Source organism: Sinocyclocheilus anshuiensis, unplaced genomic scaffold, assembly GCF_001515605.1.
Source record: "Sinocyclocheilus anshuiensis isolate Anshui unplaced genomic scaffold, SAMN03320099.WGS_v1.1 scaffold718, whole genome shotgun sequence".
Classification (NCBI taxonomy): Eukaryota; Metazoa; Chordata; class Actinopteri; order Cypriniformes; family Cyprinidae; genus Sinocyclocheilus; species Sinocyclocheilus anshuiensis.
In genome coordinates this window covers 2,317,129-2,340,699 of record NW_015546102.1, presented here as the reverse complement: position 1 = coordinate 2,340,699, position 23,571 = coordinate 2,317,129, and the positions used below count along the sequence as shown (strand labels likewise).

The following is a 23,571-nucleotide window of genomic DNA, read 5'->3' as shown; positions in this document are numbered from 1 at the left end:
GTAAGTACGTTTTCATTTAAAGGATTTGCCACTGACGATTCAAACGCAAGTTTTGAGCAGAGTAGAGTAGTGCTTGATGTTTGTCACTTCTCCGATCACAAATGCAGACATGGTTTTATGTTTACGCGGCGCGATGCGATGCAACGCGTAAAAAGACAGTATAAGTCATTATAATCCGTAATTATGTCCCCACTGGATGCAACAATTGCCTCGTTTATAATGGGTTTTAATGTTTTTGTCTCGTTGCTCCGGCCGGGACACGCCATCACAGTATGGTAAGGGGCATAACATTTCCGTCACATGCTTGAGGTATTCGGCCAATCACAACGCACTGGATAGCTGGCCAATCACAGCACACCTCGCTTTTCAGACCGATCGACGTGTTTCATAATGTACAGTATGTGGAAAATAATGTGTTTTCTAAACCTTAAACCGCATAAACACATTTCATTACACCAAATACACAAAATAATGTTATTTTTTGATGCAGTGTTCACTTAAAGAGTGTCATTAAACAGCTTGAAAGATCAAAGACAATTTTTAATATAACTCCGACTGGATTCGTCTGAAAGAAGAAAGTCATATAGGATGACTTGAGGGTGAGTAATTTATGGGCTAATTTTCATTTTTGGGTGAACTAACCCTTTAACTGCAATACTATATAAATAACATGTTGCTTCGTATATTAATTAAATGATGTTTACATTGTGATTGTACTAAAGCAATTTTTTTTTTTACATTATCTTGAAAAATTGTATTTTATTTGTTATCTTTCATCATCCACTCTTCTATCCTAAAGATGGCAGTATAAATTTCTGTTAAAAAATAGGGTGGTCATGGTCAATAATAATAAATAACTGAAATTTATTACATGATGTCTGACTTTAGACATTCTTTGGAAAACGATTTGAAACTGTAATATTAAATTCTGCACGTGTTAAATTACGGTGTGAAACATTTATGGTAATATCTTAACATGTTTAATGCAATAACACTAAAAAACATTTTGTAATTTAAATTTTTCAATAATAACTACTTTAGTTTAAGCTTAAGTACTAAAACAACACACTAAAACTGAAATAAAAATAAATTCAAGCTAAATAGAAATATAAAAAAACTAAAACTAATAAAAATGACAAAAGCACATAAATTGACTAAATTTAAACTAAATTAAATGAAAACTAAAAATATAAAAATAAAAGCTATTTCAAAATATTATAATATATAAATAATACTAAAACAGCACAGCACTGGTGTCCCCTAAAAAAAAAAAAGGTACATCATGACACCCTTGATACATGAACACTGATATTCAGTGACCCCATTCAAACATAGTCAGACAAACCATTCAAACACACCTGACCTAGTTCAACATTAAGTCAAAAATGTGTTGGCCCACTACTGACATCCTTCTCTGGCCAAACACATCTCCCTTTTCAGCTTATTTCTAGTCTGAGTCCCATCCAATGACTCTCCATCACTGAACAGGAGTTGTTTTTCTAAGCGTCTGGCACATCTTCTTCCTCACTATTGAGAACATAGATAATATACTAGCATGGCTCTGGACTAAACACTGACGGAAACAGGGAGATATAAATCTACTTTGAATACTTGAGCATCCATTGGGATTGCCCTGTCTTACAATGTCTGCTGAGTACTGTGTTAATTCATAACAGACACATTCTTTTCAAAGAGAAAAACTCCTTGTACAGCACAGTGAGCTAATTTCAGATTCTGGAAATTAAATATTGAAAAAGAGGCCAAAAACTTCCAACAACAGATCGGTATCAAAATCCCCACCAGCTACTTGTTGTGGTTTGATTTTCTTCATGTGCGTCACCAGTCCACTCGGAATCTCTAAATGTATTAGTTACATGCTCTATTAAGTCTGTTCAGGCTTAGAATATAAAGAACATTCAAACTGGCAGGAATTGAATACAATCCAGGCTACAGATGTCAAAAGAACCGGTACTTACTGTTAATACTTTTTTTTTTTTTAAAGCAATGATTCCAGACTTTCAGCAGAAGTAGTACCATGTATTAACTAAATTTCAGTATTCAGTATCAATTTCAATTCCAAGTGCTTTCTGACAGACAGGCAGACAGATAGATACTTTCAAATGGCCAGCTAAAACAGTGTTAATGTATATACATTTATAGTTGTCTATAAATGTACACGAACAGGACAAAATAAAAAATCTAAAACTGCACCCTTAACCAATGCATTCTGAAAAGCTTCTTATACTCTTCCTTTAATTACAACAGCAACCTGTGGCATTTGTCTATCCTGCTGTGGTAATAATAATATTCTCAAGTGTGCCTCAGGACATGAAGCAATTTTTTAGAAGACTGTTCAGATCACTTCCACTTAATGACCAGCACAAAGAGTGCGGGAGTATTGAACAGAGTAATTTTTGCTGCTTTATAGACTTTGAACGGTTAAATACACACACATGTATGTGTCAAAATGCCCATCTTTGCAAGTATCCTCATAAAAACAGTAATTACGTTCTTAAGAGAAAGCAAAAAGCTGAGAAAGAAAACACGTGTTACAGTATATTGGATCAGGGCAGCTCTTAAAGTGACACCAGTCTAAATTCACTGCTGCCTGTCATTCATGCTAATCAAACAACAAAAGAGAGAAAATCTCTCAAGACTCATGGCTGTATTAGATCAAAAGGGTGCTTCTACTAAATACTGAGCAAAGGGTCTGAATACTTAGGACCATGTGATATTTCAGTTTTTCTTTTTTAATAAATCTGCAAAAATGTCAACGATTCTGTGTTTTTCTGTCAATATGGGGTGCTGTGTGTACATTAATGAGGAAAAAAAATTAACTTAAATGATTTTAGCAAATGGCTGCAATATAACAAAGAGTGAAAAATTTAAGGGGGTCTGAATACTTTCCGTACCCACTGTATATATTTACAGCGAAGAATATGCAGTGTTTTTATATATTTGATAATTTTATACAATGTATGTAGCATTTCTTATATATTCTACTGTAGTATTTTGTCCTATTGCTTGTAATTAGTTTCTTATTCTTATTTAATCGCGGACTGTTTACTTGTCTTCAGTGAGCTTGAGTATTTTTCTTTCTTTCTAGGCTAGTATGAGTTTTTGTGACATTGACACTGGTGACAAGGATTATGAAATTTCTATGATATCAACAATTTTGATATCATAAAGACCTTATTTAAAGCATAACTCATATCATGATATAGGATTTTGGTCATATCGCACACCTCTATAGGGCAGTACCTGGTTCTATCATGGATGGATGAATCGTTCAGAATAAGAGCAATAATATGCATATAAAAAATGTATGGATTACTGGGTTTCAAGTAAAGATGATAGAATAGGCTATACAAAAAGTGTGCTGAAGGAACGAGGCCCAGAAGTGTTTTTTAATAACAGCATGATAAAACTTAACGGAGTAACTGTAAAATGAGTTCAACACATGACATCCACCCATTATTATCATCACCCTTACCTGATGAAGTGTTAATGCCCTATTCTCCTGAGGACTGTGCAATTTACATGTCAGAGGTCAAGCCCAGAGAAGAAAGTTTGATTCATTATGTGTGCACCAAAACTAAACCAGACCAAAGGTTAAATCATCGCTTATGATTACCACTGTCAGCACTCCGTAATTATGACTTGAGGAACGCCAGGTATTCCTGCCAGTCACTATGACCTGCCATGTGACCTTTCTGTCATAATAGGCAACAGACAAGGAGAGTGAACATTAAGGTCAAATGCAAATTGACAATTGTGTGGAGCCTCCAGCACTACACTATTCTATTTTAATACTCATTTTACCGGTGAGGTTGAGTGAACTATGCAAAAATACTGTAGAACTTTTTTTTCAAATTATATTTATGTCCCTGCTAGAAAAACCATGTCATGGCGGTTTACCAGCCCTAACCAGCTTAATCAACCTCTAACTGGTCAATCTCCGGCCTAACAGCTGTGGTCTACAGGATTGGCCAGCTGCTACAAAAAGTAAGTCGGCAGAAGTGTCAATGATTATGTTTACATGGACATCAGTAATCTGTTTATTTACCTTATTCTGAATAAGACAATATTATGATTAAGGTGTTTACATGAGTTGCTTTTAGAATATTCCTTTCATGTTCCTGTTTTACATGTTATAGTACATAGATCGATTAATAGCACACGTCATTATGTCCCCACGCGACACCATTCGACATCCCCTCCAGAATTTCACATATAAACGGCGTTGTTGAAGCCATGCTCTTTCGTTTGCAGTGGTTGACCACTGCCATGTGTGTATCCTGTCGCGAAATGTGGCGAAAAGTCCTACACGATAATAATGTGATTAAGGTGTGTACATGTCTATACTGCATTTCAATAATGCGACTAAAATAGGAATACTCCACATGTCTTAATTCGATTTCTGTTTACTTCGACTATGACTTTAGCCGGATTAAGGTAATCAAAAATCTCTGTTTACATGGTAGATTCTTAATCAGAGTATTTTCTTAATTGTGTTAAAATCTGAATATTGTTGTCCATGTAAACGTACTCAATGACTGAATGAACTTTTCAAATTATGCTACATTCAATTGGAAAATTCACCACCCTTGGTTGCTCGAGAGGTTCAGAAAATACTGTAGCAGCAGTCGGCAATAATAAAACTGACTAAATAGTTAAAGGGGTCATATGATGCGATTTCAAGTTTTCCTGGACCTACAATAATGTACAGTATTTGAAAAATAATGTGTTTTTTGAACATTAAAGCATGTCAACATATTCTGATACACCAAATACACAAAATAATGATCTTTAAAAAAGCATCATATGACCCCTTTAAATAGCAAATATAGTTTATTTTCAAGAATTTAATATGCAGTCCATGATAACCTCTAGCTTAACATTTTTACATGCTAGGGTCACTTAAAATGGGTCTTGGACCAAAAACTGCTGACAACCTCTGGTTTAAATATACTGGCCGACTACACTTTAAAACAATGCTGGGTTATTTTTTAATCCAAATGCTGGGTTCAGCCTGTTGGGTAATTTTATTGGGTTGTTTTTCATATTTTTACCCAAGTGCTGGGTGAATTTTTTTTTTAAAACCCAAATGCTGGGTTCAGCTTGTTGGGTCATTTTATTGGGTTATTTTTAATATTTTTACCCAGGTGCTGGGTAGTGTTTCTGTAACCAGGTTGCTGGGTCATTTTTAACACTTGGTTATTTTTTTTTCTACCTAACCGCTGGGTTTAGCCTGTTTCCGATGAAACAACCCAGCTGCTGAGTCTCAGTGCAGCCGCCGCCGATTTGGTGCATTTACGCAACGCAACATAAGGACGAGATGTCAGTCAGCTGCATCAGCAGCGGTTGTTTCGCACAATGGAAATGCCTTTTGCCTTGCATAACATAAATGGATTTTATTCGTTATAATACTGAGTTTAATTTAATGCTAAAATATGTTCTCTAATTTCAGTACTGTTTGTTTATGGGCAGGTTTTGGAGTCAGTCATGGCAATTTTCAGCTACGAGTGAAACGCAAGTCTGAAGTTCTCAGTTCCCCCGCGAACAGCAGCCCTTCACCGGTTCAGATTTTTGGCGACACACCAGCACGAGAATTAGCACTGTTTTGGTAAAAAAGTGATTACAGAGAACGGTTGAATACACTTAAATTAAAATGCTGCTATTTCAAGGCAAGGCAAGGCAAGTTTATTTATATAGCACATTTCATACACAATGGTAATTCAAAGTGCTTTACATAAAAGAAAAGAGAAAAAAAATAATCACAACAATAAAACAAGTAATTTAAAAACTTTGAAAATGATTAAAAAATTGATTTAAGAGGTTTAAAATGAATTTAAAACGGTTAAGAATAGAAAACGATTATACATAAAATATAGTGCAATCAGTTCGGACATCGCACAGTGCTCATTCAATAAATGCACAGCTAAACAGATGAGTTTTGAGTCTGCATTTAAATGTGACTAATGTTTTAGCACATCTGATCTCTTCTGGAAGCTGATTCCAACTGCGGGCGGCATAATAACTAAAAGCTAAATTGCTAAAATGCTATACTAATATTGTGAACTCTGCTGTATTCACACAAATAAATTCAATTTGTCTTGTATTTTGTCCATGGGTGTTCTTGCTTAATAATAAATGTTTTGATTATTGCTGTTGCCTATAGTAATTCTGTGTGTGATTTTTAATTTCCAGCCCATTTTAAGCCAGCAATATAATAATTTTTAAACAATAGATGACTTAAATAAAACAACCCAGCATGGTGGATAAAAATGTTTAACCCAACCAGCTGGGTCAAAATAACCCAGCATGTTTTCTGTCCAATATTTACCCAGAGCTGGGTTGCCAAATAACCCAAGTTGGGTTGTTTTTAACCCAGCATTATTTAGAGTGTAGTTACAACACCTGAAATATACATTTGACACAGAATGTGTTTTTGTGTTTAAAAATGTAAGATGCGGGATCTAGTGCAGGGTTGTCCAAACCAGTTCCTGGAGGCCCACTGTCCTGCAGAGTTTAACTCTAATCCAAATTAAACAAACCCAACTGAACCAGCTTATCAAGGGGTGCGTCTCAATCAGCTCCCTAGTTTAGTCATGGCACTGACCAAGGAGTTGGTCTCAACTGCAAAATCCTTCTAGTGCACTGGAATTTTCGCTCCCTGAAAATTTCCACAATGCATCACAAAAACCAGCGAGCCAGAATCCTTACCAGTGCCCGGATTCCTGAACACGATATACTGAATCACAAGCTAAAGAGCTATTGAGATGACTGAGATGTGCCCAAGGTCTTTAGATTCACTACAACAAACTTTCAGACAAGTGTGCTGCAGCTGGCTGAAGCTGAACTCCAACCGTGATGTTAGCCCTCCAGGAGCAGGATTAGACATCCCTGTTCTAGTGAAAGTCACAGTCAGCCATATTTCAAGGCCTGGAGTCAGTAGTTATCCCTCCTGCCAGTTTTTAACCTAGATATTTAGCAAAGATTTTTTGAAAGATTCAGAAGAAAATACAGACTGGAATAATATCATGGAAAATGCAGATTGTTTAAAAAGTGCACAAACAGCAACTGACTGTCAAATGCAGAAAACGTGGAGTATCTAATGCACCCCAGATCTTACTTCACATTTTCATGAAATACAGACAGTCTCTGTGGCTAGATGTGGGGAAAAGCTTTGTTTTATGCACTGACAGATTCCATGCACACTTTGAATAACATTAGTGTGCTAAGGCAAAAAAAAAAAATCAAATAATGGTTTAAGCTTTAATACACCCCACCCCCAACTTGCTTGCCCCATTCCAGAGCAATCCTCCAAACAGCAGCCGCTACAAAGCCTTGAAGCAGGCCTCAAATGTTACCTTATCACTCTACTGGGAGCCGTTAAACAGTAAAATATGTTTCCCAGCAGTGTGCAGGACACAGGCGGAGGCCAGTTGGGGGAGAAGAGGATACAGAGCAAGATTTTTTTTTTTTTAAAGAGAGAAAGAAAGTAAAGGTCAAATGTTATGTCCACAGGTGGTCTGACGACAGAGTTCATTCTCACAAAAAAAAACAAAAAAAAAATGGTACAAAAGCTGTCACTGGGGTGGTACCTTTTAGGTATTAATATGTACACTTCAGGTAGTAACATGGACTTTTAAGGCACTATTGTGGACCCTTTAGGTACAAAGGTGTCAGCTTTTGTACTTTTTTTTTGAGAGTTTAGGAAGAATGAGTCCAGTTATACATCAAACAATTAAACACAGAATAACTTGAGACGGATGCTCTGTTCAAAAGTGAGGCAAACTACACCAAAACCAATGATTTTTCAAAATTGTAAATAAAACACATTAATGGACAAAAATACAATTTCAGTCATTTTACTTCAAATTGTCATGCTTAAGTCAATGTATTACTTGCAGTTTCATTGCAATTATTTGTGAAATTAAATAGCAACTGTGAAATTGTCAAAGCAAATTCTACACCAAATGTATTCTTAAAAAATATAAATGTTTATGTATTTTTAATTGCATGTCACATTATTTTACAGAAGCTAAACTTTATGATAGTAATGAATTTCATTATTTTCAAGCTATTAGCTTAGCATAGCTCTAACTGATTATAAAGAGCTCTTTTGGCTATATATATGTTTTACGTTGTTTCTAACTTGCATGCTTATTTGTTTTTTCCATTGAACACAAAAAGTGATTAAAGTGTCTTCACATAGATGCAGAAGTACAAAAAAGGTGGTTTCAAGCTGCATCTTTTGAGATTTTCGTTACAAAAAAAAAAACAAGCTGAACACACTATCTCTTAAACAGCTGTGAATCCTCGGCCAAGTCATAGCACACTCTGATCATATTTTCCCCTCGGTCGCAGTTCCAGGTTCACACCTGCATAAGCAATCTGCAAAGGCTAGAAACAGATGGTCCAACATGAGGTATGCTCCTTGTTCAGACCTAGTAGCTCATCTCCAACGACAAAACAAATCTTACAAAAATGTTCATTTACTTGCAACTGAAATGTGTATCTGCGCCTTCTTGAACGACCAGCCTACAAACTGTTTATTTATAGGTATCTCTACAAATGTGAACAAGTTTTAAGCAGTGACAATCATGAAAATAATGAGCGATGCGTAACTTACATTTACATTTAGTCATTTAGAAGACGCTTTTATCCAAAGCGACTTACAAATGAGGACAAAGGAAGCAATCAAAATCAGCAAAAGAACAATGATACACAAGTGCTATAACAAGTCTTAGTTAGCTTAACGTAGTGCACGTAGCAAGATGTTTTTAAAATCATATAATAAATAAAAAGAAAACAGATAGAATTCAAAAAGAATTGAGAAGCCATTGTTCGTTTTTTTTTTAAACTGAAAACAAGCAGTTAGTAAATGAATAGAGTATTTTCTAAAAGTCTAAAAGGGGCAAGTTTTTTTTATAGAATAGAATTAGAATAGAGAGTGCTAGAATTAGGGGGTCAAATAAAGATGGAAGAGGGACCTCATTTTTAAAATTGTTCAGTAAACAAGAAGTTATATTTACGTAACTGGGTAAAAAAAAATTTAATTGTATTTTAGACACATTATTGCCAATTACTTTCAATGAAAATTGTTCCAAACAAAGCCAAATGAGATACTGTTGCAAATTATTAATTGACTCACTCAGTAATTCAAAACAGTACTTTACAGTAATTAACAGTACTCAAAACAGTAATTTATCACCACCTACTGGTGTAGCAATGCAACCTGCAGAAAGAGACACTAAAAGGTGTCCCTCAAGGATGTCATGAACAAATGAATGGAGAAAAAAACTCCACCTATTTGTTATTCTGTGACAAAAAGACATTTAATTTCAACAAGATGATCACACTTACTAAAAATGTATTGATCAGAGTTATTCAGCTTGATTTTTCCATCCACTTAATGTCTAACACATGTCCTCGAAGGAACAATAATTTGGATTCCTTATGTCATGCTGGACTTCTGGCCAGAGATCCCTAAATCCATGCCACATCTCACAGGGCTGGCTAAGCCTGGATACTTCCTTGGCCAAGAGTGACAAGATATGTTTCCCAATTCACAAACAGTACTTGCAAAGAACTTTTGCAAAAGAACATGAACGTGCATATGAAATCTCTTCATAATGATATCTTAATAGTTTAGGGAAAAATGTTAAAACTTATCTGATACGACTGAATGACTTTACACTATAGTTCTAAGGTGGAAATAAATGTCCATTTACAAAAATGTGTTTCACTAGTGGTGTTTTTTTGGGTTTCAAAACCTACTTAAAAACCTAAATTAGAGTTATTTTGTAAATTCAGTCCTCTAAACTTAACTTACAATATCATAATATTTTGCTATAGCTGTTGAGTTAGCAAGTGAAATTAGAACACCATAAAACCACACTGACTTAAATTCAGACCAGAGTCAAATATATGCTAAAGATTTTAACTGAAAAGTTGAGCTGTGTTCTCAGGACAAGGGTATTTTTCTTAAATGTCAAGTCAGGGTAAATTGTCACACATTTCTTAAGCCAAGTTGTGAATTGTTTGAACATTTATTCAGTTTATTAGATCCTATACTATTAACATTTAACAAAGGTTTCATATTGTTGTTGTTCACTTTTTACATTTTGCTTTTCATTGTTTCGATGATTGGTTTATTAAACAATTAAAACTTTGCCGAAAAACCTATGATAATTTCCAAATACAGAGTGTGACAACTAACCCTAGTGTACTTTATATCCAATATTATACAGTATGTATATATCAGTGGTGCTCTGAAATGAGGAGGCAATGTCCTCCAATTATTATTATTATTTTTTTTTTTTTTATCAAATGGAAATTCATGTTCCAGTCACATTTTCCTGGTTAAATAAACATTATTTACACTATCAGGAAAAGAAAAAAAAAATTCTATATTATATTTTTTACATTAACAATGTAATCAATATTCTATTTGTTAAAGCCAAGTATGAATCTCATCAAGTTAGTGTTTTTAAGCATTTTACATTTATTCCAAAATGATAACTGAAGGCAGTAACAATTGAAACAATTTATTTTATTCATGAACTTCAGCTTTTTATTTTAGTAGTTAACTTTTAACTATTTTTTAATTTTGTTGCATCAGTCATCCAAGCTCGGTAAATTTTGGTCACAGACACAGAGATTTACTTTAAATTTCACCAAGCTGATTACTCACTAAAAACTCCCTCAGATCACGTTCAGGCGATTTCAAGTCTTATTTTGACATAATAAAGTAGATATATCTAAGTATCTAACTCACCGCACACTTTGGAGGTCTGTTTAAACTCAATGGGCTCAGGGGAGGCAAGACAGACGCAGGCTCCCACTGTAACTTTACCTGCTAGTGTTGCTTTTGGACAGTATTTCTTTCGGAAAATGAATAATTTATAATATTAGTGTTATATTTTAAAATATTTACATTCTTTTATTTTCATACTACAAATTCTTGTCATCCAAAAGTTTGAGGGGACACTGCTTCCATTGCCTCCTTGGAGGAAACGCCATTGTGTGTGTGTGTGTGTATATATATATATATATATATATACACACACACACACTCCTAAGTGGGTGAATTTGCTAAGGTAGCGATTTCCTTTTGGAATTATCACAGCAGTCAGCAGAATTCCTTCCCTAGGCTGTTTAATATGAATGTATTTCTTGTCTGGCTGCCCTGGTGTGTAGGTTGTAACCTTACGTTCTCTTCCAAAACACACACATATACAAACAAACACAACTTCAATGTTATTCAGCATAAGCATCTGCAAATACTCTCTCCATCTAGAGGAAAGGTTAGAACATAAACTAAAAAGCCACAAAAGTCATTTCCGCAGAACACCTACAGGTGTTTTGGGTTATAAATCTGGAGGTTATAAAACTTCCTAACTTATATTTCTATGATTTACATGGACTCATTTAAACAATCTATCTGCATATAGGCAAAAAATCATTTATAATTTGCTTTACACAAACACCAATATACCCAAACTTGCATTTTATGTTCAACATAAAAACAAAGCAAAAACCACAAGAAGTTCATTTCACAGTGCTTAAACCTATTAGCAAAGCTTTTGACAGTTGCTTTCATCATAATCAACTCTCTTGATTGAAACATCTGTGTTTACCACTGGGCAGCAAATTTGACATAGTTTCCAACATTACGAGCAACCGTACAGTGGGTGGAAGAATTCAGAGATGAGATGCTAAGCAATTGCTGAAAATGAGCCCATTAACTATGGCACATTTACCTCTCAGGCTATATATTTTGCAGGCTCATCATAGCCCTCTGACTAACACTGGGGCTAGCAGAGAAGAGGAAGAAATAGGATCAGAATTTCAAAAGATTCCTGTGCTGTACAACATCTCTAACCTGAGGCGAAAATTTAGCATGCTGTTCTTATTAGACAACATTCCTTCAGCTCACATCAAAGACAGATTCAGCAGATATTGTCTCGCAGTCGAGCGTGCAGAATTACACAGGATTGCTGCGTACAGCAAAGAGAAATGTGAATGGAATACTTCAAGCTTTAGTAAACCTTGCTTAGTATGTGGCTTACAGTACTGTACTTCCACTGAGTTGTATCTTCATACAGATGTTTATACTACTGCCGTTTTATAGCTCAGGAGAATTAAGTTGCAAGTACAAATTTGGCCCCAATTTGGCCTTTTCTTTCAAAAGGGGAATAAAAACTTAATTTAAAAGCAAACAACCACAAATAGCCAAATTCTCTCAAAAGTCACAGCAGGTCACCATGTTTATAAGCAATTCCCACTGGCCTCAACAGCATTCCATATATGATAAAATGTGCCAAATATGTAGAGTGGTTTAATTGTTAAGATATTGACTGGAATGCTCTGTTCAAAAACTCTAACAAGCATTCAGCATCTTTTGGTGATTTATGGGCAAATAAACCCCACTGACGTGCCCTATTATTTGTAAGTGAAATGAAAGACTCTTGACAAACATTATCTTACTGAGCAGTAAATCAAATCATTTGCCAATTTTCCTGCATAGCATCATTCATATGGCCTCGACACACACACTACAACAGTGTGAGTATTCTTTGCGGCCAAATTTAAGTTAGCACTAATGACTAAACAGGTACAAAATCTGTCACTGGGGTGGTACTTTCAAAAGACACTAAAATGTACACATTTGGTATTAATATGCATCCTTTAAGGGTAATAATGTACCTTCTCAAAGGGTATTGTGCAAGTGACACCTCTTGTATCATTTTTTATGAGAATGTATCATTGGCCTGCTAACATTGTTCCACAAATCATAAGTGGAATGGATTGACCAGGGTTTTTGGAAAACAGCTTTGCTTGCCTCAAAAACTTCCTCGTCCAGGATTCTGGTCCCGAAGACAGTGATGCCATCGGTGTTAATGATTGCATGGTCACTTCTGCTGAGTGGTTTAGAGATCTTCTTCTTACAGTCCACAATCATTGTGACGGTCTTCTTTTCTATGCTAATAGCCACACGGTGCCACCTATCGGTTGGGAGGAAATTTTGTGGGAAAGACAACAAAGAAGAACCATGAAGTTTGTGAGAATGATATATGTTTACTTTCCCTTGCATAACCAAAACTCATACAGTGAGAAAAACAACTGCCTTGTATTAGTACAGGATGTTCCTAAATGAAATAATTTAAATGGAACAGACAAACAGCATTCTCTCTCAATCCATGTGCATTTCAAAAGGCGTTTTACTGAGCGCCGCCTCTCATATTGACTCAATTATAAATATTTCACAAGCTGGTTTTTGTTTAACGCCATGTTTTTTCAAATTGAAAAAAAAAAAAGTTTTTCATTACATCAATTGTGAGAATACGCAAATTGTTTTATCACATGTAAACCTCAATGTGGCTAATCAAAAGCACAGAAGCTTACTGCCGTTCTCGTTTCTTATAAAGTAAATGTTTGCTTTGCTAAATTAGTTACATATGGCTGTGCATTCATAGTTTTCCTAATTTAATTATATCTATATAGATAAATAAATGAATAAGCAGATGGAAAATACAACCAATAATAAAATAAACTAAACTGGTCACTAGGAAAAATTTATAAGCAAATTGCATAACTTATCCAAACACTTTCAATGGCCAGTTGATGAAAACTGTACTACAGCTTGTTCAAAAAGATGTTAAGGCCCATTAAAATAAGACTACTTCTGAAATTGATGTATTATATTGTACTACTTCAGACATTCAATCTGTTTAGACCCAAAACCTTCACAAAGATAAAAAATATATACAAATAAAGAGTCAACTTGCTTTCCATCTGCAAGGTTAATGGCACGGAAAAGGGGGTAATCCTCAGGAGCGGGCTTCCCATGCTGATCCTCATACAGGAAGACCGGCGCGCGGCCCACCTCCACACCCAGCTGCTGGATGCCCTGCTCGTTGTATACCGACAAAAGGAAGGACTGTACTCCCGCCTTTGGTTTGATCGTCATAAGGATGGAGAAATCCTGAGGGAATACTCCTCCTGAAGACACAGGAAAGGCATTGTGGGTTAAACATCAGCTGTTATTGATGATTCATTTGCTTGTCTTCCTTTCCATGATGTTGATGAGCTACAATACTACAGAATATCAGACAATACTGTGATCTAAATGGCCTTGTAATATGCAGTAGCCCTTTTACAACAACTCAGTAGTCCCCACATCGTTTGTAGGGGATGGTTTAATGAAGTATGAAACGGTTTGTCTTTTCTGTTGCCACATTAACTTTACAAGGTGTCAGATGACATAACAGATTTACAATTAAACGGGTTGTACGAGCACTGGAGTGGAACTAAAGCTCAAACTGTCTATCTCTGAAGTGCTGTTCACTTTGCCAACCTTGAAGGAGATTTTTTTTTCTGCCAACATACTATTTTGCTAAAATTTTCAGTCCTAAAATCATACGGTTTGGAGCCGATTTGATTTTAGCCCAAAATCACAGAAAACGAATTGTTAATTTAATCTCCTGCTGTTTGTGCTTCAGTTACCCTTTGCAGTCTGGCCAATTTGGAAGATAACCAACACACACAGAACAGAAGGTCCAAGTTAATGGGACTAAACTAGTAAATGTAAATGATGTTGTTGTTATAGACAGAGCAAATAATTAGAGATTTCAACATCCCATACTCAAAACTGTGCTAACCATGGACTTGCAGGAAATATATGACACACTGCCTGGTTTTGTGAATAATTAGCATTACTATGACAAATAACCCTTATTGCAAACAATATGTAATAGTTCATTATCTGTGATGCTACAAACAACATATTAGTTTATGTTACAGGACTAACAGCAGCAAAAGTTAACATCAGTTTGGATCTTTCTAAGTATTTGTTTAGCTAGTCATGGATGAATTAGCACGAAACGCTCTGGTCAAAAGCTACCAACCCAGGCTCATTGGGAAAAGTGCAGGTGGTGACACTTCTGCAAAGTGACTTTGCTTCTTGCACGCTTCCAAAGTGAACTGTCCAGTAAGTGGCACTAAATGTGTGTTCGGTTTTATTTGAAACAGATGTGAATGTGAATGTGAATTTCGCTACATTTTATTATGTTGGTTGCTGTCACTACTGTGGCAGTTCAGAAATGAAATATCCAGTGAGTGGAGCTAAAAGGTTAAAGCTCTTTGAGCTTTTTAACTGTTTCACAGGACTTGTACCCAAGTGCTCTGCATCACAAGTGCAAGACTGTACCAGGTGAGCTACCGAGCAAGTTTACTACCTCAGAAAAGCCATACATATGGAGCTGATTATATAATGCAAATGTCAAAATGGATCAGTTTACAAATCATGCACTATGGTAACAGTGTTCTAGGGTCATAACAGTATTGTGCAAGTAACTGCACAAAAAAGTAATAAATGTTAGTGCTTTTATTTTCACTTGTGTTTATTTCAGCTGGAACTGCAGTGAATTGTATGTATAGATTAATTTTTGGAGTTTTGCTAAAACGTGGGTAGAGGCACGTTTTTCCAGTGAGCCTATGTAGGTCAAAACAGTAGCCAATGAGCTTTCTTTCTTTCTTAATGGACTCTTTCTTGAAACAATAAACATGGCTTTAATTCCTTCATCAAGGTCTGGGCATCAGACTTCTAGCACTGTAAACAGTCCAAATGCATTTAACTGAGACGGTCAAGCTACATTATGTACTTCCTGTTGAATGCATTTCAAAGAGAAGAAAGAAACAACTTAAAATGTCACTTTCCAAGAGAAAACCAATTACACAACATTTAGAGGTGATTTACAGCCTTGCCCAAGCAGAACATTTGCTGTATTTAAGAGTAAGTAGGGATGAGGGTGCATAGATTAGCTTAATTCACGTACCTGGGAAGAGCTGCTTGGTTGGAGTACTGAGTTGAGCCTGTTTGTCCACTCGGTAGGCCACATCTGGTTTGGATCCTCTCCGGATGGTGCAGAAGCCTTGTGTTTTCTTCACTCCTTCTGGTGAACTTTTAAAATCTAAGACCTTGAGCACATCCACCGGTTCAGCTGTGAGGCAGAACATTGGTTGCTATGATCAAAGCGTTTGTCATTTTCATAATTTCACTGGTAAGCAAACATTATTAGCTTCAATAGCTTTGCTACATCAAATCAAAACAATATTTGTTCAGTTATTTCCATTCATACATCTAATTTAACTAAAGACAATAATTCTGTTAGCAAGCAGCTAGATTAGAAATCAGGAAAAGTCTATGAGGGAAAAATTAAGCAGCACCATCCAAAGATACCTTTCATTTGTCATATAGATGAGAACAGTGATGAAACTACAGTTGTCGGAAAAAACTTGTGAAACGGAAATAAATGTCCAGCCATTTAATCTTCACAATTGCTTCCAAGTACAGTTGGGTTATTATGTAATTTTATTGCACTATCCAAGTTTAAAAACAAGTAGTCAGTATTGTTAATGTTTCTCTTACGCAACAGGGCTTATTTTACCTTATCCTGCCTTGAATGGTGTGGAGTGAGTATATCTACAGTCAATTATCATTCAGCAAGTGAGGACATTTATGGGCCACATCTTGCCATTTGTTGATATGGACATGAACAAACAAATTCCCATGAAATGTGTATCCCCCTTGTTGGTGCCACACTGTGTCATTTCGCAACAGTGCTAACTCTGACTGACGGTTTTATTGTACCTAATTCCCCGCCATTGCATGTGTGCTGTGGCCGTTCAATGAAGCAATTGTACTTTTACAAGGAACCTGAGCAGCATAGCAGTAAAGATGTGAAGAAATATCCAGTAGGGATAATTGACCCCCCTAGATGCAGATCCATCTACAAAGCCAAACATTCCAGGAGCTAAAGTCACTGGTGCTGATCACTACCCTTCTACGGTTATGGCAGCTCAGCATGACCAAGACTTTACAAGACACTCAGCTCCACCAATATGTCAGGTACTACACTTCATCATGTTGCTACTACCAATGTCATATATGAAAGGTTCTGGTTTCGCTCAGCCTGCACCCCACGGATGGCTCATTTCTAATGATCCTTAACAAATCTATGCTAATGCTTAAACAGGCTGAGAGATTTATGATATGATTAATATGGCAATTTAGAGGCTGGTACTGTAAAGTGGACTCTGAGCAGCACTGTAATGTCACACTGATTTATTGTTCTGCTCAAGTCTTTTAGGCTTCGTCTTTGATGCCGTGAAAAGGAAAAGTTCCGGCCTCACTTGAGACTGATGAATGAAGATGTACGCAAGGTCAGGGAGATAAGAGTATCAGCTGGGTTACTTACATCCATCACTATCCGTACACAACTTTGTGTCCTTTAGACACATCTGTTTGGCATCACCACTGCGAATGTTGTGGTTAAGGATGCCTTGAGTTGTGTGAAGTCTCTGATTCTCAGGAGGTTTAAGGGAATAGAAACAGAGGCTGAATGGATGACTAGCACATAAATACTCCTATTCTGACTCCCCCGCTACCAGAGACTACAAAAACAAAAAGTCATGTCAAATGGACATATTTGTCTGCTGGTCAGGCTGCAGACAGGAAGTATCTCTTTCAAAGGCCTAAAAACAATAAACCATATAAACAGAATGACTAGTTGCTAAGACTCATTACTCTCTCTCTCAGGACTCAGTGTTGGATCCAAACCAGGGTTTTATTTTCATATGCTTTGACATCACAAAAAGGCTCATTTTCCACCCTGTCCCACTCAACGAAGGCTGGGAAACCACTTTAGAAGAATTATACTGAAGTCTTTTGATAGATCAGCCCTATAACACTGCGCATAAGGAACAATAAAACCAGCAGAACCTTTATAAAATATGAAGGACGATGAGCTGCATTTGTTAAAAATAGAATCTGGGGAAAAGTCACTCAGACGCCTGGTCATCACAATTACACTGAATTATATTTTAAGGTCAAGAGCAGAACAAAAAAAAAAAAATCTGAGAGTTCTTCTTTTGCTACAGTAGTTCATGTAAAAAAAAAAAAAAAACATTTGACTTTATTATTATTATTTTCTGTAACCATATGGTAAGAGCATGCAGGAAGTGCTGATCTGGTAGTTCCTGTTCCACATATGTGGCCAGGAGCTGAAGGGTGGTGCTTTTTTAGGGTTAGTGCACATGCTGAACACATTATGGTGTCGGCATGGTATAGCCTGCAGATAACTTTGACTCAGTGTACCACCAACCAAGTCCTAATGCACTGAAAGCACAAATTTATTGTTATTCTACTCTGGGACTAAGAAATAGGGACTATGTTTAAGAGCAAATTATGTTGTTCAAAAGCTTGGGGTCAGTAAAATTTTACTTAAAGATAAATATTAAAATTAGATATTATATAAAAAAAAAAATTTTAATACTTTTAATCAGCAAGGATATATTAAAATGATTTAAATTGTTACAAAGTATTTATATTTCAAATAAATGCTGTTCTTTCTATTGATTAAAGAATCCTGACCATTTTTAAGTTATAAGAGAAGTGATAACTGATAATAAAAAGTGATAATATGATAAGAAAAGTTTTTTTTTTTTTTTTTAAGCAGTGAAGAATATCTCTTTCGAGATACAAAAACAGCCACGTTGAGAAAAAAAAAATCTGTGAATACACCATCTATGCACATTTCATTCTTCTGCACTTCATAAAAGACAAAAAACATTCTATAATATATATATATATATATATATATATATATATATATATATATACACATGCATATATATTTTTTAAATTCACAGTAATACAGTTTACTGTAATAAATAAATAACATGAAAAATTCGTACTGACCGCAAACTTTTGAACAATAGTGTAATGTTTAGAGTAATCTGTATTGCCCAAAACAATTTTCCTTTAAGACGGACAAATAAACATTATACAGTATTATACAGTATACATTTTTGTATAGTATATAAATCATTTTTAGGATTTTTTAAATGTCACCAAAAATCTGCAGTATTTGCCTAGAACAGCTTCATTTTCTTGATAAAATTAAAACAGCTGCACACAATAAAGCCCAGCGTGTCTACGTCTGTGTGCACGTTTGTGAGCTTGATGCGGTGAGGTTCTTAATGTAGCTTTGTCAAATCAGTCTGTTGAGAGTTTCCATTCAGCGTAACCCCCACTGACAAAACAAAGAGCAGCCCTCTGCATTGTCATTCTAAATGAGATGCAAAAACAGAATAAAAGGCACCCAAACTCTTAAAGGAGAGGGTAATAATCTGTAACTTTTACGAGTCTCTTCCAAAATGCAGTGCTACTGTTTTTTTTTCTTTTCTAAACACTAAACTAAAGGTCTCTTTGTGCTCTTCAGAATGCCTCTCAGCATTACTGCATACCTAAAGGCCTCATATATTCCAGATGTGGAGAATTGGCAGGAACAGGACCCCCCTCTCACAGAAGCTCTTAAAAGAATATCAGCATCCAAAACCCATTAAAGCAGCAAATAAGCACATTGCTCCTAATGCACATCCACAGTTAAAAGCACTGGATACATTTTTTCTTCTTCTTTGTATTTTCCAGATATTCTCTCTGGGAGAGCCAGTGTCATGGATAATGTCATGGTAGATTTTTCACAATAAAATATGGCAAAAGTATTTAGCAGAAAAGAATTTATCATCTGCGTAATTCAGCCTCTAATATGACTTCAAACCTTGAAGAAATCTGGCAGAAATGTCAATGCTGTCAAATACACAAGAGACACAATATCAACTGATCAGGCAAGAAAAATCATAACATTCAAACTGATCCAACAGTCAATAAAATCCCAGTACAAGACATTAGCCCTATCCGTTCTATGACGTAAAAAACAACTGCAAAAAAAAAAAAAAAAGGCCCCTGTATCCTCACTGGTTGAATCATTGAATATCTGAGCAGGTGTGGCCAATATCTCATGTGGACTTTGTGAACTGCTGTAGGAGATATTTTATATAGATTTCAATTCTATCTAAAAACAAGAGCCAAAAGGTAGCTTTCATGCATGGAATTTAGTTGTGGTCAAGATTCGTATTAAACCAAAAATGTGGAAACTCACTTTCAAAATGTGCAATGTGGTGAAGACATTATCAGGCAGCCATTTTGAAAGAGGTATGTTATATATCTGAAATGGCCATCAGAACAGTAACAAAGGAATATAATCTTTCTCATTTTACAGAGTAATTATTATATTTTGTATTAGCTTAAAGCAGGAGAGACCAGGCTCTTTGAAAGCTTACTAGAAAGACAGTATACAAAAAAATATTTGTTTCCTATTTGTGATCCTCATACAGTATACAGGTGAGTCAGAAAGAAGATGCCCTAATGTAGCCTATTACTTAAAGTAGCCTATACAGGAAGACTAAATGTATAAATGATGGATAGGGCCACTTTAAAACACTCAAGTGTCCACTTTTAAAGGTAGACAATGTGTCCAAGTCAGAAAGCACTTCTACAGTAGCTTTCTGACAGTTGATGGGTCTTTAGTGTGGACTGGGATAGTGTGGAGAAACGGTATCGCTCTCTGTCTGAGCAATACAATTTCCTAAACTAATTCTGGGCACTCGAGTGCCTCACTGGTGTGTGCAGGGTAGTGCAGGTACCATGAATGCTGTCTCATCAACAGGTCAAATATAACAGACATGAACCTTTCTGCTATTTATTGAACCACTCTATTTTTGGGAAATAACCAATTGTTTTGTATATGTAAACCTTTGAAGATCAGGGTCACCAGTGATATTGTAACTGGTATTTAAAATGTATTTATACAAATATAATATTTCCATATATTTAATTTAACAACATTAACATACTTATATAGAAGCTACAAGCTTATATAGAAATACTTAAAATATTTGTCTTGGTAGACTCTTCCAATCTAAATGTCAAATGCAGCCTCTTGTAGCTATAAGACATGAATATATCTATAAATAAAATATTCATATATACTTTTCAAAAATAAAATGCTGGGTATGTCGTTATTGAAACAATGGCATTATTAACAGCCAGAACATACGACACAAAGATTTTTCTCATCAAGCTACATTTTGGGCATTATTATTAAATATAATTTAAAATATTCGTTATCGAGATTGAGGTTTAGAAATGCCTTGTAGTTCGTAACGAGCCTATGATGGCCATAAATGCTGTCTAGGTAGGCAGCTCACTAGGTTTTGAAACAGCCAATAAATTTGCAATATATACATGCTAATTTTATAATATTCTGACAGCGAAATTCACTACAAATTTTAAGTAATATATTTAACTATATACAGGTTTATACTGAAGGCTGGCATCACTGGAATGCTCGTGACGATGCTCCTCAACCTTTTCCTTACCTGCTCTCACATGTGTTGCCTGTAGGACAAAAGTCAGACTGAAGATTGCACTTAAAGCGGAGTTCCTAAACCAGTTTTTCGTTTTCCATCTCGTGGACCACCTTTCCTTATCCTTATCCATGACCGGCGCCCTCAACTGTATCTTATTTTCAAATTCGTTCCTTTTTCCACAATCCAGATTATTTTTATTTATTTCTGCACTGCCATGAGCGAAAAAAATCAATTGGTTCTCGTCGTGAACAAACTCCTCAGTCCCTCCGCCCAGTAGACTCTCAGACTGAAGGTAAACGGGCTCTCCTGAAAAAAAGAAAACCGGTTTGTTCCCTGAAGAGCGCAAGTCTTTTGGAGGGTTGGACGTGTGGACTAAACCTGACCCGTGAGGAAAAAGAAATGAACACGGGGAAATCACTAGTCTTGGAAAGATCCGCCCATTATTTTTGAGAGCTTCAAAAGTTTGACACCGTTCACCCCGAAAACTCAGAGCAAAGGTGTATCTACTCTGAGGGATCATACAACACCGGGATGATGCTGGGACACCGGTTTACCGGAGGAGAGACTCACATAACCCGGATTATCATCCCGCATCCTAAATGAGTGATATAGGACCGGATAAGGACTAGTTTACTTTCTTTTGTTACTTTACACATTTGTAGACCACCACTTGGAAATGTTGTTATATTATTTATTATTATTATTTTTTATTTTTTTGCATATTTTGTTGAATTTCCAGCTGTCTGTAATTTCCACTGCAGACCTGATGAAATGGCATTTTGCTCCACTATTTACATTCTTAAATTACATTTTTTTGGAATCTCTGGGTCCATGAAAAACCTTTAACTTCCATATAATCTTTCTATTACGCAAAAAGTCTTTAAAGTGGAAAAAATGTCTTTAGATTATTAAAAAGTTCTTCACACTCAGAAAAAAAATGGTTCACTGAAAAGTTTTTTGGGAACCTAAAATTGTTCGTCTATGGCATTCGCTCAAAAAAAAAAAAAAAAAGCTTTTGGAAACACCATTTTTGAGTGGAAATGGCTGGAATGACACTAAAATTAAATTGGTGTGATGGCACACACAAGTACTATAGTCAAACCAGGCAGAATTTAGCTCAGAAAAATGTTCTTTTAAAGAGGCAAACCAAATGTTGGCCTGAAGTAGCCCATTTAAAAGTCCACAAGAAGCAATGATAGCCAGAAAAGATACCATCCACATGAATGAGAACTACAGATGAGACTTCTTGGCCAAGTCAGAATTCTTTCCAGAAACATTCTTGAAAGAGTCTGCTTATGGGATTGCTGTACCACAGACGTCTGAAAATAATTACTCGTTAAAAGTCATCGGGCAGGTGGCAGCTGTATAATCCAGCAGTCAGTCCACAATATAATGTTTAGATGCATAATTGACAGCATAACAGCGGTAATTGTCACTTAAATTCAGAACACATTAACCATCATTATGCGTTATCCCGCAATAAATTGGGGCCATGCAGATTATTTCAGAGAATGCAGAGGGAAACAATAAAAGAACTGAAACAAAGAAACTGTTTCACATGTATCTTCTTTCAAAATGCTGTAAAAATGAGAAGCCATTCAATCACAGATGGGACAGGTGCAGGATTCAAACACTTATTTTACTTTAAGAAAGGATGCTCAATGGGCAAAATTCCAAATTATTAAAGAAGAAATGTAACATTACATCATTTGCTCAGATCCTCTACAGTGAATGGATGCCGTCAGCGTGAGAGTTTAAACAAACTATCACAATAATCGAGATGTAATCTATACAACTTCAGTCTATCAATTAATGTCTTGTGAAGCAAAAAGCAATGTGTTTGTAATAAAATACAGTTCTAAAGAAATATGTCTGTGGATTTTGATGTGAGAGAACAGAATGTTTTTTTTAACTGGAGGAAGCGTTATTATAATGCAAATTCATTCTTTGCCACTAGGTGCCGCTTTTGGGGCGGTAAAAGTAGCGGTTTCTCCGGCAACGCTGTACACAAACCAGTACTACGCTCACAAACGCTGCTTTATCAGGCATTACAGGCATGATGAAATGAAAATGAGACCAATCGGACCAATAACCGCAGATTAGCGTCATGCAAAGTAGGGATTTGGAAAAATTAATCGTTGAGCGAATGTTTGGGAGTCTTTGAGCAAGTAAGGTAAAAATAAATGCATATTATAAGACAATGAAAGTGTTTTTTGATCTTGCATGCATGTCAACCTGTTGTTGGGGACTCCCAAAACCAAAATATGAACCTTTCATAACCCATAA

The 23,571-nt window shown here is 35.8% G+C and overlaps 1 protein-coding gene across 1 annotated transcript in view; it reads right to left on the bottom strand.

Moving 5' to 3' along the window:
- The window catches only part of LOC107700498 (collagen alpha-1(XI) chain-like), an 81,598-nt gene extending 59,979 nt beyond the window's left edge, over positions 1 to 21,619 (bottom strand). The window contains exons 1-4 of the mRNA XM_016502171.1: positions 21,295 to 21,619; positions 15,849 to 16,013; positions 13,800 to 14,013; positions 12,854 to 13,016 (exon numbers count right to left, since the gene is read on the bottom strand). Coding sequence (XP_016357657.1) covers positions 12,854 to 13,016; positions 13,800 to 14,013; positions 15,849 to 16,013; positions 21,295 to 21,415 — 663 coding nt within the window. The 5' untranslated portion in view covers positions 21,416 to 21,619. The remainder of the gene's footprint in view (positions 1 to 12,853; positions 13,017 to 13,799; positions 14,014 to 15,848; positions 16,014 to 21,294) is intronic.
- Positions 21,620 to 23,571: the final 1,952 nt, after the last annotated feature.